Genomic DNA, 16,478 nt, shown 5'->3' on the forward strand with positions numbered 1-16,478 from the left:
GCAACCATTTTTGACTGGTGGAGACACGTGAACATCTGCCTCCATGTCCCCCTCTCTCTTTCTCTCTCTCATCACCTAGCTTCTCCTCTCCTTCTTCTCCTCTCCTTACTCCTTCTCTTCCTCTCACCTTAGCTCCTCCTACATATCACCCTTCCTGTTAAAATAAAACTTTTCTCTCAAAATACAATTAGAGCATAATTATCCCAATCTGTACCAGTGAGGTACAAGATAGTCCTAATACCCAGTCCATCATTTTGTTGACTATAGGTCTGTCTTTTGTGTATTCAGTTTCTTTAGGATTTTGTTTATGCTACTTTGTACCATCTAGTTTCAATGGTACTGAAGAATAGAGAGAGGAAGGGGAAAGTAAAGAGGAGGGAAAAAGGAAGAGGGGAGATGGGAGAGAGGAGAGGAGAAGATAGGGGAGAGAGAGAGAGAGAGAGAGAGAGAGAGAGAGAGAGAGGAGGGGAGGGGGAGGGGGAGGGGGAGGGGGAGGGGGAGGGGGAGGGGGAGGGGGAGGGGGAGGGGGAGGGGGAGGGGGAGAGGGAGAGGGAGAGGGAGAGGGAGAGGGAGGGGGAGGGGGAGGGGGAGAGGGAGAGGGAGAGGGAGAGGGAGAGGGAGAGGGAGAGGGAGAGGGAGAGGGAGAGGGAGAGGGAGAGGGAGAGGGAGAGGGAGAGGGAGAGGGAGAGGGAGAGGGAGAGGGAGAGGGAGAGGGAGAGGGACAGAGGGATCGAGAGAAAGAGCTAATTAGTGTTTTGTCAACTTGACGCAAGGCAGGATTATTTGGGAAGAGGGAACCTCAACTGAGAAAATACATCTATCATATTGGCCTATCTATGGGCCAGGCTGTGAGACATTTTCTTGATTAGCTATGGATATGGGTTAGCCCACCACACTGTGAGTAGTGCATGCCCTGGTGTGGTGCTCCTGGGTTGTATAGGAAAGAAGACTAAGCAAGGCATAGGGAGCAAGCCAGTAAGCAGCTTTCCTCCATAGCCTCTGCTTAACCTCGAGTTCAGTTAAAGTCTTACTGGAAGTCTAAGATGAAATAAACCACTTTCTCTCCAAGTCGCTTTTGCTCATGGTGTTTTATCACAGCAATGGAAATCCTAGCTAAGACAGAAAAAAAAACCCATAAAAATTTATTCTCTTAACATTTTAACTGCACACTTTACTAATATTGACTATAGATGCTGTGTTGTCTTAGAGTTATTCATATTAATTGACTAAAAGTTTCTGTCTATTGATAAATAACTTTCCTATGTTTTCCCTTCTGGTAGACAACATTCTAAATCTTGCTTTTATGAATTTGGCTTTGTCTATTTTAGTTTTTTGAGACAAAAAATATTGCTATATAGCTCAGGTTGGCTCAGAACTCATTATGTAGTGCAGGCTGGCCTTGCACTCATGACAGTCTTGCCTCATTCTCCCAGGTGCAGGGGTTACAGGAATGGATCAGCATGCCCAGCTTGAATATGACTACTTTGCATACCTCCAATGAGGAGAACAACTCATCACCCGTCCTTCTGGGTCTTGTTAATTTTACTTATAGCCATTTCTTGAAGGTTCAGCCACGGCTTTTCACAGGCAGCATCATAATCTCCATTCCACTGGCTATGTACACATTTTCTTCAGCCACTTTCAGAATGATTTCTCTATCACAGATCTTGTGAATAGAGTTGCAATGATTATGTGAGTGCTGACATCTCACTTCCATACTTCCCCCGACTACTGGGGTTCTATTTTTAATTTCTTTGTGTGTATGAAATCATAATGCTATTTCTAAAGAAGAAGAAGAAGAAGAAGAAGAGCATTCTTCCCTGTGGTTTCCACTTTTTTTTCCTTTAGTGGCATGGAGGGAGGTCATCAGTTTACCCAAAATGATCCTGACTCATCTGACTCATTAACTTAACTCAGAGGCAGCATTCCTCACAACAGTTGGGGCCCTGTTTTTTGTTTTTTGTTTTTTTTTTTTTTGAGACAGGGTTTCTCTGTGTAGCTCTGGCTGTCCTGGAACTCACTCTGTAGACCAGGCTGGCCTCGAACTCAGAAATCCGCCTGCCTCTGCCTCCCAAGTGCTGGGATTAAAGGCATGCGCCACCACACCCAGCCGAGGCCCTGTGTTCTTGTTATCAGTAAAAAAGATCAATCTATATATACTTCTGACAATATTTATTAGATTTTTAAAAACATTATCTTTTCAGTGAGATGGCTCAGTGGGTGCTTGCTTTTGAGTCTGACATCCTGAAGTTGATTCCTAGGACTTACACTGTAGAAGGAGAGAGATGACTTTGGTGAGTTGTCCTCTACATTCTCTCTCTCTCTGTCTCTCTCTCTGTCTCTCTCTCTGTCTCTCTGTCTCTCTCTCTCTCTCTGTCTCTGTCTCTGTCTCTCTCTCTCACACACACACCCCAATATTATTTAATAATAAAAGCATTATTTATAGGACACATGTAATGTGTAAAATATCTGGTTGAGATTTTTTATAAAAAATCATAACATCAAACGTTTCTCATTTTAAACATAAAGAAATATGAGCTTAGCGTATTGAAATGTCTTCCATAAACTGGTGGCCTTTACTTTCTACAATGGGGACTGATGTGTACAATCTTATTCTTGCATATTTACAGAGAGGCAAACAAGTTGAGGAATGATCTCAGCTGCATCTAAACTTAGGGGTCTGAAACAGTTTTGAGGACCTGACACCTTCTTGTGAACCAGTGGCTAAGGGAAAGAGTGAAAAGTCCAGAAGAGAAACCACTTCCTCTTCATGTGAGGAACCTCATATAGAAACCCTGTAGTGAGCTGCAGTGCACACATCCTGCTTCTTGTGTCTGCTGCTGGAGTTCTGCTCCAGCCAGACCAGGTAAGGCTGCTGGAGCCCGAGACATGTCACTTCATCCTGTCATCGCGCTGGTGCTCTGTGAGTCCTGGGAAAAACTGAGGGATGGGGAAGGGACTTTATTCCTTACTCAGGCTTCAAACCAGCCCAGGAGATTCTGGAGCCCCTGGGAAGAGAGTCTATAGGCCCCCATCTCCTACTCGGAAGAAACCTCTGCAGACTTATTGTTAGGAACAGTGATGGGGCATGAGGCCAAGTTCAGCTTTAAAAGGAGTTAGCGAGAGCTTGTTTGTTAGGGAAGATGACTCGGGGACATTTATTTTTTTCCTGGTTCTGGAGGTTGAACTCAGGGCCTTGTGCATGCTGGGTAAGCACACGGTAACTAATTTTATCTCCTACATCCCAACCCTCTTTATATTTTACAACCACAAATGTTATGTAGTATTGATTATCCTGCTCAGAATTAAAAAAAAAAAAACCTTTGTTAGTTCTTTGAGAGTTCCTTACATTATTCACCCTCAACTTTTCCAAGATCTACCTATCTCTTCTCCCTACCCTCTTAACTTTATTTCATTCTTTGTAAGCACTTTAAGACTAATTTGTGTTGCCCAAATACTCTTAAGTATGTGGTCTAGCACCGGAGCATGGTTGACTTTTATTTTATTTTATTAATTTATTTAATTTTATATTTTTGAGACATGGTCTCACTATGTAGCCCTGGTTGTCCTGGAACTCATTATGTAGTCCAGGCTGGCCTCAAATGCATAGATCCACCTGCCCCTGTCTCCCAAGTGCTGGGATTACGGTTGTGAGCCATTAAGATCAGCTTTAGGGGCTACACTTTTAAATAAAACAAAGAAAATTGACTCTCCCTCTTTTAGCAGTCAGCAATTTTCAATAGCTCTAAGACTAAAGCAGGGAGTGTGTGCCTAATTTCCCTTCCAATTCTGGTATTTGGTGTTGCTTGGCTTTGCATAGGTCTTATGAATGCTGTCACAACGGATGTGAGTGATGTGTGCATCTGACTTTTGTGTTCAGAGTACACTGTATTCCCTGAAGTCGTCTACTGTGTCTGCCTCTAGCATCTCTAGCACTCTTTCCATCAACTCTTCCTAAATGCTCCCCGAGCCTTGTGTGGAGATCTGTGGTTTGTATGTTCCCTTTAAGGTTGAGCATTCTGCAGTCTCTTTATATCTACACCTTGGACAGTTATGGGTCTCTGTGTTAATCTCCATAGAAGCTGCTGAGATATGGGTTGGGATGCATCAATCTATGGACATAGTGATAACTAAATTCTTGTTATTTAAAATAACTTTTTATTTTTATTATTTGTATATTTTTATTTTATTTTAATATTTGTATTTAAAATACCTTTTTGAGAATTTCTTTCTTTTTTTTTTTTTTTGAGATTTCTGACATTTATTTAAGAGTACTGAGAAGGAAGCAAGCAAACTCCTATGATGTTATGAAGCTAAGGAACAGAAATTATATACTAAGATTATAGCTTTATTAAGCCTCTGGTTACTGTGGTCTTCATAACAGGAAATATATTCTTTAGGCTTCTCTAAATAGTTAATAATCCTCAGATAGGATTTCTATTATAGAATAATTACCAATGACTAGAACCATCTGCCTAAGGGACAAAGGCAGGGGTTTTTGAGAATTTCATAGGTGGATGCAATGTGTTTTGATCACATTCACCTCCACTTGCTTGTAACCTCATACTCACTCACTCCCTAATTCAATATTGTGTTATCTTTAAAAAAATTATCCAATGAATATAATTTGTGCTGTCCATCTACACAAGGGTGTGGGACCATCTGCTGGAGCATGGTCAACCTACCAGAGGCTGTATCCTTCTGTAATACTGACCCTTTCTTCCCCAGAACCTATCAACTGTCCATAGCTCCTCCAGCTAGGGGTTGGGGCTTGTGAACCTCTCTCCCCCAACCCAGCCCTCATTTTATTTTTGGTTTTAAGACATAGTCTCACAAACATGCTCAGACTGATTTGAACTAATGTTGGAGTCCATATAATACTTGAATGTTTCCACCTGTGGCCTTGGGGATAATTTAGAGTTCTTACAAAACAAGATGGAGGATTATACTCTGACATTAATGTGGAAGAGGAGAGGAGGAATGTTTCTGTAATCATGGGAGGCTGGATGTCCCTACCAACATTTAGTTCTTCCTAGATCCTCATCTCTAAGCAAACTGTGGGTAATGTCTTTCTCACTGGAATTTTTCTTTCAGTGCTGTGCCTGGGATGGAAAATTAACACACAGGATGGTGAGTTATGTCTTCGGTTGCTTCTGTACCCATGGGCAACTTTGGAGGGGATCATGTGCACCTGGGACATCAGGAGGGAGACACTTGAATATTTCCTGTAATCATACACACTCCCAACTATGTAAGCTTCATCTATCTTCCTTTTTTTTTTCCTGCCTGCCTTCCTTTGTTGTCTTGTTTGCAATATTTTAGCTGACAAATAGCAATGAAATATACTTATGGAATGGAGCATGCTGTTTTGATGTTTATTTTACACTGCTATGATTTTTTTTTAAAATTTATTTAATCTTTTAAAATTGATTTTTATGTTCTATTTTATTATGAAGATGGCTTACTAAATTTTATACTAAAAAACTTTAAGTAATTCAATGGAAGGAGCAGGTAATATGACATGATGATATATTTAAATTAATTTTATGTTACATGTATGGGTATTTTTTTGCATGTATACCTGTGAATCTCACCGATGGAGTATTCATCAAGAACAAATATAGGTGTTGTTTAACCTTGAACTAGAGTTACAGATAATTCTATTCCATTGATCTTCCTGCCTGTCTCTGTACCAATACCATGCAGTTTTTATCACTATTGCTCTGTAGTACAGCTTGAGGTCAGGGATGGTGATTCCTCCCAAAGTTCTTTTGTTGTTGAGAATAGTTTGTGCTATCCTGTATTTTTTTTTTGTTATTCCAAATAAATTTGCAAATTGCTCTTTCTATCTCTATGAAGAACTGAGTTGGAATTTTGATGAAGATTGCATTAAATCTGTAGTTGCTTTTGGCAAGATGGCCATTTTTACTAAGTTAATCCTGCCAATCCAGGAGCATGGGAGATCTTTCCATCTTCTGAGATCTTTGATTTCTTTCTTCAGAGACTTGAAATTCTTGTCATACAGATTTTTCACTTGCTTGGTTAGATTCACACCAAGGTATTTCATATTATTTGTGACTATTGTGAAGGGTGTCATTTCCATAATTTCTTTCTCAGACTATTTATCCTTCGAGTAGAGAAAGGCTACAGTTTTTTTTTTTTTTTTGAGTGGATTTTATATCCAGCCACTTCACTGAAGTTGTTTATCAGGTTTAGGAGTTCTCTGGTGAAAGTTTTAGGGTCACTTAAATATACAATTATATCATCTGCAAATAGTGAAATTTTGACTTCTTCCTTTCCTATTTGTATCCCTCTGACTTCCTTTTGTTGTCTAATTGCTCTGGCTAGGACTTCCAGTACTATATAGAACAGGTAGAGAGAGAGTGGGCAGCCTTGTCTAGTCCCTGATTTTAGTGGGATTGCTTCAGGTTTCTCTCCAGTTAGTTTGATGTTGGCTACTGTTTGCTGTATATTGCCTTTACTGTTTAGGTATGGGCTTTGGATTCCTGATGTTTTAAATACTTTTACCATGAAGGGATGTTGAATTTTGCCAAGTGGTTTCTCAGCATCTAGTGATATGATCATGTAGGTTTTATTTTTTGAGTTTGTTAATATAGTGGATTATATTGATGGATTTTGGTATATTGAACCATCCCTGAATTTCTGGGATAAAGGCTACTTGATGATCATGATGGATGATTGTTTTGATGTGTTCTTGGATTTAGTTTCTGAGAATTATTGAGTATTCTTGCATTGATATTCATAAGGGAGATTGGTCTGAAGATTTTTTTCTTTGTTGAGTCTTTGTGTGGTTTAGATTTGAGCGTAATTTTGGCTTTATAGAACCAATATAGTAGTGTTCCTTCTGCTTCTATTTTGTGGAATAGTTTGAAGAGAATTGGTATTAGGTCTTCCTTGAAGGTCTGATAGAATTCTGCACTAAACCCATCTGGTCCTGGGCTTTGTTTGATGTGGAGACTTTTAATGACTGCTCCTATTTCTTTAGGGGTTATAAGACTATTTAGATGGTTTATGTGCTTTTGATTTAACTTTGGTACCTCTTATCTGTCTAGAAAGTTGTTCATTTCATCCAGATTTCCCAGTTTTGTTGAGTATAAGCTTTTGTAGTTGGAGCTGATGATTTTTTGAATTTCCTCAGTTTCTGTTGTTATGTCTCCCTTTTCAGTTCTGATTTTATTAATTTGGATACTGTCTCTGTGCCCTTTGTTTAGTCTGGCTAAAGGTTTATCTATCTTGTTGATTTTCTCAAAGAACAATCTCCTGGTTTTGTTGATATTTTGTATAGTTCTTTTTGTTTCTACTTGTGTTCCGTGCCCCTTTTCGAGTCCCCTTCGCCCGAGAAAGAGACACGTGAGGCGGTGTTCGGGTGGTTACCACAGTGAGGCTTTATTCTTGTATAAGCAGAAGCGGAAAGACCCAAAGCCCGGGAAAGGCACTGCTATATGTACCCTAGACTGGTGTGTTCACTTCTGATTGGCTGTTCACTCATCACCCCATATTACGCCCTGGGATGGGCAGTGACTTTGGCGTGCTTTTTGCCTTTTGCACCTGCGCAGTCAGTTGTTTACTAGTGGGAGGACAGGATGCCCGAGCCATCTTGGAATGGCGAATGTTGTCACACTCACACGGCTCCCAACATACTTGATTGATTTCAGCCCTGAGTTTGATTATTTCCTGCTGTCTACTCCTCTTGGGTGTATTTGCCTCTTTTTGTTCTAGAGCTTTCAGGTGTGCTGTCAAGTTGCTACTGTGTGCTCTCTCCAGTTTCTTTTTGTAGATACTTAGAGCTATGAGTTTTACCCTTAACACTGCTTTCATGGAGTCCCACAAGTTTTGGTATGATGTGGCCTCATTTTCATTAACTTCTAAAAGTCTTTAATTTCTTTCTTTATTTCTTCCTTCACCAAGTCATCATTGAGTAAAGCATTGTCCAGTTTCCATATGTATGTTTGCTTTCCATTGTTTTTGTCATTATTTAAGACCAGCCTTAGTCCATGGTGATCTGATAGCATGCAAGGAATTATTTCAATCTTTTTGTATCCGTTGAGCCTGTTTTGTGACTGATTATATGATTTATTTTGGAGAAGGTACCATGAGGTGCTGAGAAAAAAGTATATTCTTTTGCTTTAGGATGAAATGTTCTATAGATATCTGTTAAACTATTTGGTTCATAACTTCTCTTAATTTCATCGTGTCTCCATTTATTTTCTGTTTCCATGATCTGTCCATTGCTGAGAGTGGGGTGTTGAAATCTCCCACTCTTATTATGTAAGGTGCAATGTGTGCTTTGAGGTTTAGTAAAGTTTCTTTTATGTATGTGGTTGCCCTTGCATTTGGAGCATAGATGTTCAGAATAGAGAGTTCATCTTGGTACATTTTTCCTTCCTTATCTTTTTTGATTTCCTTTGGGTGAAAGTTGATTTTATTTGATATTAGAGTGGCTACTCTAGTTTGTTTCTTGGGACCATTTGCTTGGAAAATTGTTTCCCATTCTTTTACTCTGAGGTAGTGTCTGTCTTTGTCACTGAGGTGGGTTTCCTGTATGCAGTAAAATTCTGGGTCCTGTTTATATATTCAGTCTGATAGTTTACATCTTTTTATTGGAGAATTGAGTCCATTGATATTAGGAGATATTAAGGAAAAATGATTGTTGTTTCCTGTTATTTTTGTTATTAGAACAAAATTATTATTCTGAACAGAATGCCTTCCTTACTCGTCATGGAATATGCATTATCAAAGGCAATGCACTTCTGCCTTAGTTTGGTAAGGCTTTGTGCAGAATCTTACCCATCCTTGGCTTGCCAGCTTGTTAATTTAATAACTCTGTCTGGGAGTCCTTTATCAGGTTCAAGCCATGTACTTTGGCTGCCAACATGTTGATGTTAAAGATAAGCTTTAACACGATGGGCAGGAATAAAAGTACTCCCAGGACAAGAAGAGCTAGCCTGATCAAGCCATATATGACATTCCTGAGGTTTGACCAAAATGGAAATACTGACCTCAGGCCATGGATAATTTTATCAGTATCATCTGTAGCATCAAAGGTCAGCAGAGCAGTATTCTTTAAATTCATAATCTCACTATGCAAAGTTAACATACCCAGAGAGGTGTTAGGATTATGCCCAATACCCTACAAGTATCTTTAAACATTTTTCTAATTATAATGACAATCATTGTGAATTTCAAAAGTAACACTACTCCAATGACATTTGTCATGACACTTGGGATGGCTCCTAGCTCTTGAATCCTGAACCTCCTTCAGATTATTTGAATGGGTTTTAGAGCATCATTTGTTGTTCCAGATCCTTTTGTACACTCAATACATTAGTAACATTTTTTTTTTTGCTAGATGGTTAACAAAAACAGTTGTCTTAACTTCTTGTGTCAAAAAATCAAGCCTGCTACCCCCTTGCTTCTGCTTAAAGCCTAACTCAATTCTTCCAGCACTTTCAAGCTTTTTTTCAGAGAATCAAGGTTTTCTAATACTCAGGGCAGTGAGACGAAAGCTCGTTGATAGACTCCCGTAACAGACATGCCAGGTTTCAACACACTAACATAATTGGAAATTATACAGTCAATGCAACTTACAATAAATACTGTAGAAGAGACAAAACCAATTTTAGCTTGACAATTAAAAGAGCCTTAAAACATGCACTAACCCTTGTTTGAAATCTAGACCCTGTCTCAACATTATCTCTTGCTATCCTAACATCATAGTGAGCTACAGCTAGCTTCCAAATATGTTCCTGACAAAGTCCAGATCCAGTCTTCCAAATGTAGACAGTTATTTCCCATATTGGATTGATTTCTAGACCAGTACATGATTGAGTCCTGATAGCTGGTCACCTTTAAGAAAAACACAAGAGACATAATTTCTCTTTTCGATTCTCTATCCCACAAGGTCTTACAACTTGAGGCAAGGCAGCTTGTCCCATCTGGGATATAGTCAAGCAAACGTGGATCAGGAACATATGTCCAATACAGCTTCCCAGTCACCCTTGTCAGGGCACTCAGCAAGCTCAAAGGCTGGTATCATTCTTTGTCTCAGCAACAGTATGCCTCACCAATCTTTTTAAAGTTCCATGGGCTTCTTCCACAATACCTTGTCCGTAAGGATTATACAAAATCCCCGTTAATAAGTTGTTGACAGCCGGGCAGTGGTGGCACATGCCTTTAATCCCAGCACTTGGGAGGCAGAGGCAGGCAGATTTCTAAATTCAAGGCCAGCCTGGTTTACAGAGTGAGTTCCAGGATACCCAAGACTACACAGAGAAACCCTGTCTCAACCCCCCCAAAAAATAAGTTGTTGACAAAAAGTCTTGACTGCTCAACTACAATTGCCAGACCCATTATCTGTTTTTTTTTTTTAAAATTGGATATTGTATTTATTTACCTTTCAATGTTATCTCCTCTTCCATACCCCCCAAACCCGTTATCCTATCTTCCCTCCTATTTCTATGAGGTTGTGTTGTGGGAGAGGGTTCTTACCTGATGCGCTGAGTGCAGTGGTTTCTCTAGAATGGCTCAGGATATGGTGTCTTCCCAGGAGCAGACCAGCTAGGTGTCTGCCCCAGCCAAAAGGTCCAAGTGAGGGGCAGAAGGCTAATCTTTTTTTTTTTTTTATGGTCCAGATTTTATCTTCCTTCCAGTCCACCCTATGACTGTTCCACATCCCCTCTACCCCCACGTCTCTACGAGGATGCTGTCACCCCCTCACTCCCACCCCCAGACCTCCCCACTCCTTGGGGCCTCCAGTCTCTTGAGGGTTAGGTGCATCTTCTCTGACTGAGTCCAGACATGGAAGTCCTCTGCTGTATATGTGTTGGGGGACTCATATGCTGTATATATGTTGGGGGACTCATATGCTGCCAGGTTGGTGGCCCAGTGTCTGAGAGATCTCGGGTGTCCAGGTTAGTTGAAACTGCCACTCCTCCTACAGGGTCACCCTCCTCCTCAGCTTCTTCCAGCTTTTCCCTAATTCAATCACAGGGGCCAGCAACTTCTGTTCATTGGTTGGATGTAAATATCTGGATTGGACTCTTTCGGCTGCTTGTTGTGGCTTTTGAAGGACAGTCATGATAGTGTCCTTTTTGTGAGCACACCATACCCTCAGTAATAGTGTTAGGCCTTGGGGCCTCCCCTTGAGTTGGATCCCAAATCGGGCCTGTCCTGGGCCTCCTTTTCCTCAGGCTTTTCTTCATTTTTGTCCCTGCAGTTCTTACACACAGGAACAATTATGGGCAAGAGGTTTTTGGTTTTTGTTTTATTTTGTTTTTTTTTTTAATTTAAATTTACTTGTATTTTTTATTGGTTATTATTTATTTGCATTTCAAATGTGACCCCTCTTCCCAGTTTTCCCTCTACAAACCCTCATCCCTTCCCATCCTCTGCCTTTATGAGGGTGCTCCCCTACCCTCCCACCCACTCCTGCCTCAGTGCCCTTGCATCCCCATATGATGGGAGCCTCCACAGGACCAAGGGTCTCCCCTCCCAGTGATGCCCAACAAGGCAGTCCTCTGATACATATCCAGCTGGAGCCATGTGTCCCCCCATGTATACTCCTTGGTTGGTGGTTTAGTCTCTGTGAGCTTTGAGGAGTCTGGTTGGTTGATATTGTTGTTCTTCCTATGGGGTTGCAAACCCCTTCAGCTCCTTCAGTCCTTCCCCTAACCTCTCCATTGGGGTCCCCGTGCTCAGTCCAATGTTTAGCTGCATGTATCTGCATCTGTATTGGTCAGACTCTGGCAGAGCCTCTTAGGGGACAGCTTTACTAGACTCCTGTCAGCAAACACTTCTTGGCATCAGCAATAGTGTCTGGATTTGCTGTCTGCAGATGGGATGGATCTCTAGGTGAGGAAGTCTCTGGATGGCTTTTCCTTCAGTCTCTGCTCCACATTTTGTCCCTGCATTAGAAAGAATACTGGATCAATATTTTTGAGTTGGGTAGGTGGCCCCATCTCTCAACCGTGGACTGTGCCTATCCACTGGATATGGTCTCTACAGGTTTTATCTCCCCTTTGATGGGGTGTTTTGGCTACTGTACTCCATGTTGAGTCCTGGGAATCTCTTGGGTCCCTGGCATCTGCCATTTTCTTTCTTTCTTTCTTTCTTTCTTTCTTTCTTTCTTTCTTTCTTTCTTTCTTCCTTCCTTCCTTTCTTTCTTTTTTTTCGAGATACCTGCCATTTTCTAGTGGCTACTGCTAGTTGCCCCTCCCCAACTGCTACACGCCTCTTTTCAAATCCCTGATTCTCTGTACTTCTCACCTGTCTTCTACTATATCTGAATCATCCCCTTCTTTTCCCTCCTCTCTCACTCTCAAATCCTCCTCTCCCTCTACTTTCTGAGATTGTCTTCTTCCCCCTTCTGAGTAGGACTGTAGCATCCACACTTTAGTGTGGTCTTCTTTCTTCTTGGGTTTCATATAGTCTGTGAGTTGTATCATGGGTATTCCAAGCTAAATATCCACTTATCAGTGAATACATACCATGTGTGTGTTTTTTGTGCCTGGGTTACTTCACTTAGGATAACATTTTCAAGTTTTATACATTTGCCTGCAAATTTCATGAAGTCATTATAGCTGAGTAATACTCCATTGTGTAAATGTACCACATTTTCTGTATCCATTACTCTGTTGAAGGACATCTGGGTTGTTTCCAGCTTCCTGCTATTATAAATAAGGCTGCTATGAACATAGTGGAGCATGTGTCCTTGTTAAATGCTGGAGCATCTTCTGGGTATATGCCCAGAAGTGGTATAGCTGGGTCCTCAGGTAGAATTATTTCCAGTTTTCTGAGGAACTGTCAGACCGATTTCCAAAGTGATTGTACCAGCTTTCAATCCCACCAGCACTGGAGGATTGTTCCTCTTTCTCTACATTCTTGCCAGCATCTTCTGTCACCAAGTTTGCCATTCTGACTGGTGTAAAGAAGAATCTCAGGGGCATTTTGATTTGCATTTCCCTGATGACTAAGGATGTTGAACATTTCTTTAAGTGCTTCTTAGCCATTTGAGATTTCTTAGTTGAGAATTTTCTGTTTAGCTCTGTACTCCATTTTTAAATTATTATTTGTTTCCCTTTATTGGATATTTTATTTATTTACATTTTAAATGTTATCCCTTTTCTTTGTTTCCCCTCTGCAAACCATCTATCCCATCCCCCTTTACCCTGCTTCTATGAGGGTGCTCCCCCATCCACCTACCCATTCCCACCTCACTACCCTAGCATTCTTCTACACTGGAGGATCAAGCCTTCACAGGACCAAGAGTATCCCCTCTCACTGATGCCAGATAAGGCCTCTGCAGCTCCTTCTGTCCTTCCCCTAACTCTTCCAATAGGGTTTCTGTGTGCAGTCTGATGGTTGGCTGCGAGCACCCATATTTATATTGGTTAGGGTTTGGAAGAACCTCTCAGGAGACAGCTGTATCAGGATCCTGTCAGCAAGAACTTCTTAGCATCCGTGATAGTGTCTGGGTTTGGTGTCTGCATGTGGGAGAGATTCCCAGGAGAGACAGTCTCTGGATGGCCTTTCCTTTAGTTTCTGCTCTACTCTTTGTCCCTGTATTTCCATTTTTTAATAGAGTTGTTTGGTTCTCTAGAGTCTCACTTCTTGAGGTCTTAGTATATTTTGGATGTTAGCCCTCTATTGGATGTAGGGTTGGTAAAGATCTTTCCCAGTCTGTGGGTTGCTGTTTTGTCCTACTGACAGTGTACTTTGCCTTACAGAAGCTTTTGAATTTTATGAGGTCCCATTTGTCAATTGTTGATTTAGAGCATAAGCCACTAGTATTCTGTTCAGGAAATTTTCTCCTGTGCCAATGTGGTCTCGGTTCTTTCCAACTTTCTCTTCTATTAGATTCATCGTATCAGGTTTTATGTGTAGGTCTTTGATTTACTTGGACTTAAGCTTTGTATAAGGAGATAAAAATGGGTCAGTTTGCATTCTTCTACATGCTGACCGCCAGTTGAACCAGCACCATTTGTTGAAAATGCTGTCTTTTTTTCTGCTGGATGGTTTTGGCTACTTTGTCAAATATCACGTGACCAAAGGTGTGTGGGTTCATGAGTTTTTGACTGTGGGGTGGCAACTCCATCCCTCACTTGATGCCCTGTCTTTCTGCTGGAGGTTGGCTTCACAAGTTCCCTCTCCCCACTGTAGGGCATTTTATCTAAGGTCCCTTCCAGTCCTGAGAGTCTCTTACCTCCCAGGTCTATGGTACATGTTGAAGGGTTCCCCCACCTCCTACCTCCTGAGGTTGCCTGTTTCTATTCTTTCTGCTGTCCCTCAGGGCTTTAGTCCTCTTCCCTCTACCCAGTGCCTGATCATGTTCCCCTCTTCCACCCCCTGTCCCCTTGTCCACCCAGGTTCCTCTCTCCCTCTCCCCTCCTTCCTTTCTTCTCTCTCCAAAGTGGGATTAAGGCATCCTCACCCAGGCTTTCTGCTTGTTAACCCTTTTGAGTTCCATGGATTGTATACTGGGTATTCTGTACTTTTTTTTTTTTTTTTTTGCTAATGTCCACTTATTAGTGAGTACATACCATGCATATCCTTTTGGGTCTGAGTTACCTCACTCAGGATGATATTTTCTAGTTCCATCCATTTGCCTGCTAAGTTGCATGTAAGGCTTTTCTGACACTCATCTCTTTTTAAAGTTTAAAGCTACATATCTACCATTATTGGAATTTTGAAAGAAACAACCTGTCACTGTCTGCTTAGTAGTTCTCTAGAAATGTAGTCCACCTGTGAAATCTATTTCCCCTCTCCAGAGAGATCCTTCCATTCCCCCATACCATCGGCCATGCAGATCCCCTTGTTATTTAGACTTTCTGGGTCTGTGGGCTGTAGATGACTGTCCTTTACTTTACAGCTAATATCCACTTATAAGTGAATATATAACATGTTTGTCTTTCTAGGCCTGGGTTACCTCACTCAGGATGATTTTTTTTCTAGTTCCATCTATCTAGCATACAAATTTCAAGAAACTATTATTTTTAACCACTGATTAATCCTTCATTGTTATTGTACCATATTTTCTTTTTCCATTCATCAATATCTAGGTTGGTTCCAGATATCTAGCAATATCTAGGTTGGTTCCAGTTTCTGGCTATTATAAATAAAGCTGCTTGCTATAAACATAGTGGCTGTATAAATTTGCACACCCTCCAGCAGTGGAGGAGGTTTTCACTTGCTCCACATCCTTGCCTTGTCACCTGGGTTTTTGAGCTTAGCCATTCTGACATGTATAAGCTAGAATCTCAGAGTTGTTTTGATTTGCATTTCCCTGGTGGCTAGGGATGTGGAACAGTTCTATCAGTGTTTCTCAGCAATTTGATATTTCTCTGTTGAGAATTCTCTGATTAGATCAGTACCCCATTTTTAATTGGATTATTTAATATATCGATGCCTGTTTTCTTGTCTTCTTTAATTATTTTGGATATTAGTTTTCTGTCAGATAGTAAAAACCCTTTCCCATTCTGTGGGCTCCAGTGTGGTCCCATTGATGGTGTCCTTTGCCTTACAGAAGCTTTCAGTTTCATGAAGTCAAAATTTATTGTTATCTCAGTGCCTGTGCTATTGGTGTTCTGTTCAGGAATTTGTTTCCTTTGCCAGTGCCTTCAAGGCTATTCCCTATTTTCTGTTCTACTGAGTTCAATGAATCTAGTTTTATGTTTAGGTATTTGATTCATTTGAACTTGGATTTTGTGCGGGGTGATAAATGTGTATTCATTTGCCTTCTTCTACATGCCGATATCCAGTTAGATCAGCACCGATTGTTGAAGATGCTTTTCTTTTTTCCATTGTATATTTCTGGCTCCTTTATAAAAATCAGATGTGCATAGGTGAATGGATTTTTTCATCTGTTTCTTTGATTTGATTCCACTGATAAAAATGATGTGTCTGCTTTTATGTCAATACCATGCAGTTTTTATTACTACAGGTCTGTAGTACAGCTTGAGATCAAAGATGGTGATATCTCTGTAAGTTTTTTTTTTTTTTTTTTTTTTTTGTTGTTGCATAGAATTGTTTTAGCTATGTTTGCTTTTTTGTTTCTCCAATAAAGATTTAGTATTGTTCTTTTAAAATCTGTAAAGAATTGTTTTGGAATTCTGATAGGAATTGTGATGAATTTTTAGATTGCTTTCGGTAAGAAGGCCATTTTTATTATGTTAATCCTACCAATCTCTGAGCATGGGAGATCCTTCCATCTTCTGATATCGTCTTCAGTTTTTTTCTTCAAAGACTTGACATTCTTGCCATACAATTTTTTCACTTACTTTGTTAGAGATACTGCAAGATATATTATTTGTGGCTATTTTGAAAGGTACTGTTTCCATGGTTACTTTCTCATCCCATTTGTTATTTGCATATAGAAGGGTTACTGATTTATTTTTTATTTGTTTTGAATGAGTCTTGTATCTAGCCATTTTGTTGAAGGTGTTTATCAGCTGTAGGAGTTA

General features: G+C 40.5%; 1 protein-coding gene across 4 annotated transcripts in view; it reads left to right on the plus strand.

Annotated features, from left to right (window-relative positions):
• Positions 1–2,813: 2,813 nt before the first annotated feature.
• The window catches only part of Lair1 (leukocyte associated immunoglobulin like receptor 1), a 40,189-nt gene continuing 26,524 nt past the window's right edge, over positions 2,814–16,478 (plus strand). For all 4 annotated transcript variants that reach the window (XR_013108219.1, XR_013108221.1, XR_013108220.1 and 1 more), the window contains exons 1-2: positions 2,814–2,923; positions 5,095–5,130. Coding sequence is in view for 1 of the 4 variants with exons in the window: in XM_076927769.1 (XP_076783884.1) it covers positions 2,890–2,923; positions 5,095–5,130 (70 nt within the window). In the remaining 3 variants the exon portion in view is untranslated. The remainder of the gene's footprint in view (positions 2,924–5,094; positions 5,131–16,478) is intronic.

This window comes from Arvicanthis niloticus, chromosome 30, assembly GCF_011762505.2.
Source record: "Arvicanthis niloticus isolate mArvNil1 chromosome 30, mArvNil1.pat.X, whole genome shotgun sequence".
Classification (NCBI taxonomy): Eukaryota; Metazoa; Chordata; class Mammalia; order Rodentia; family Muridae; genus Arvicanthis; species Arvicanthis niloticus.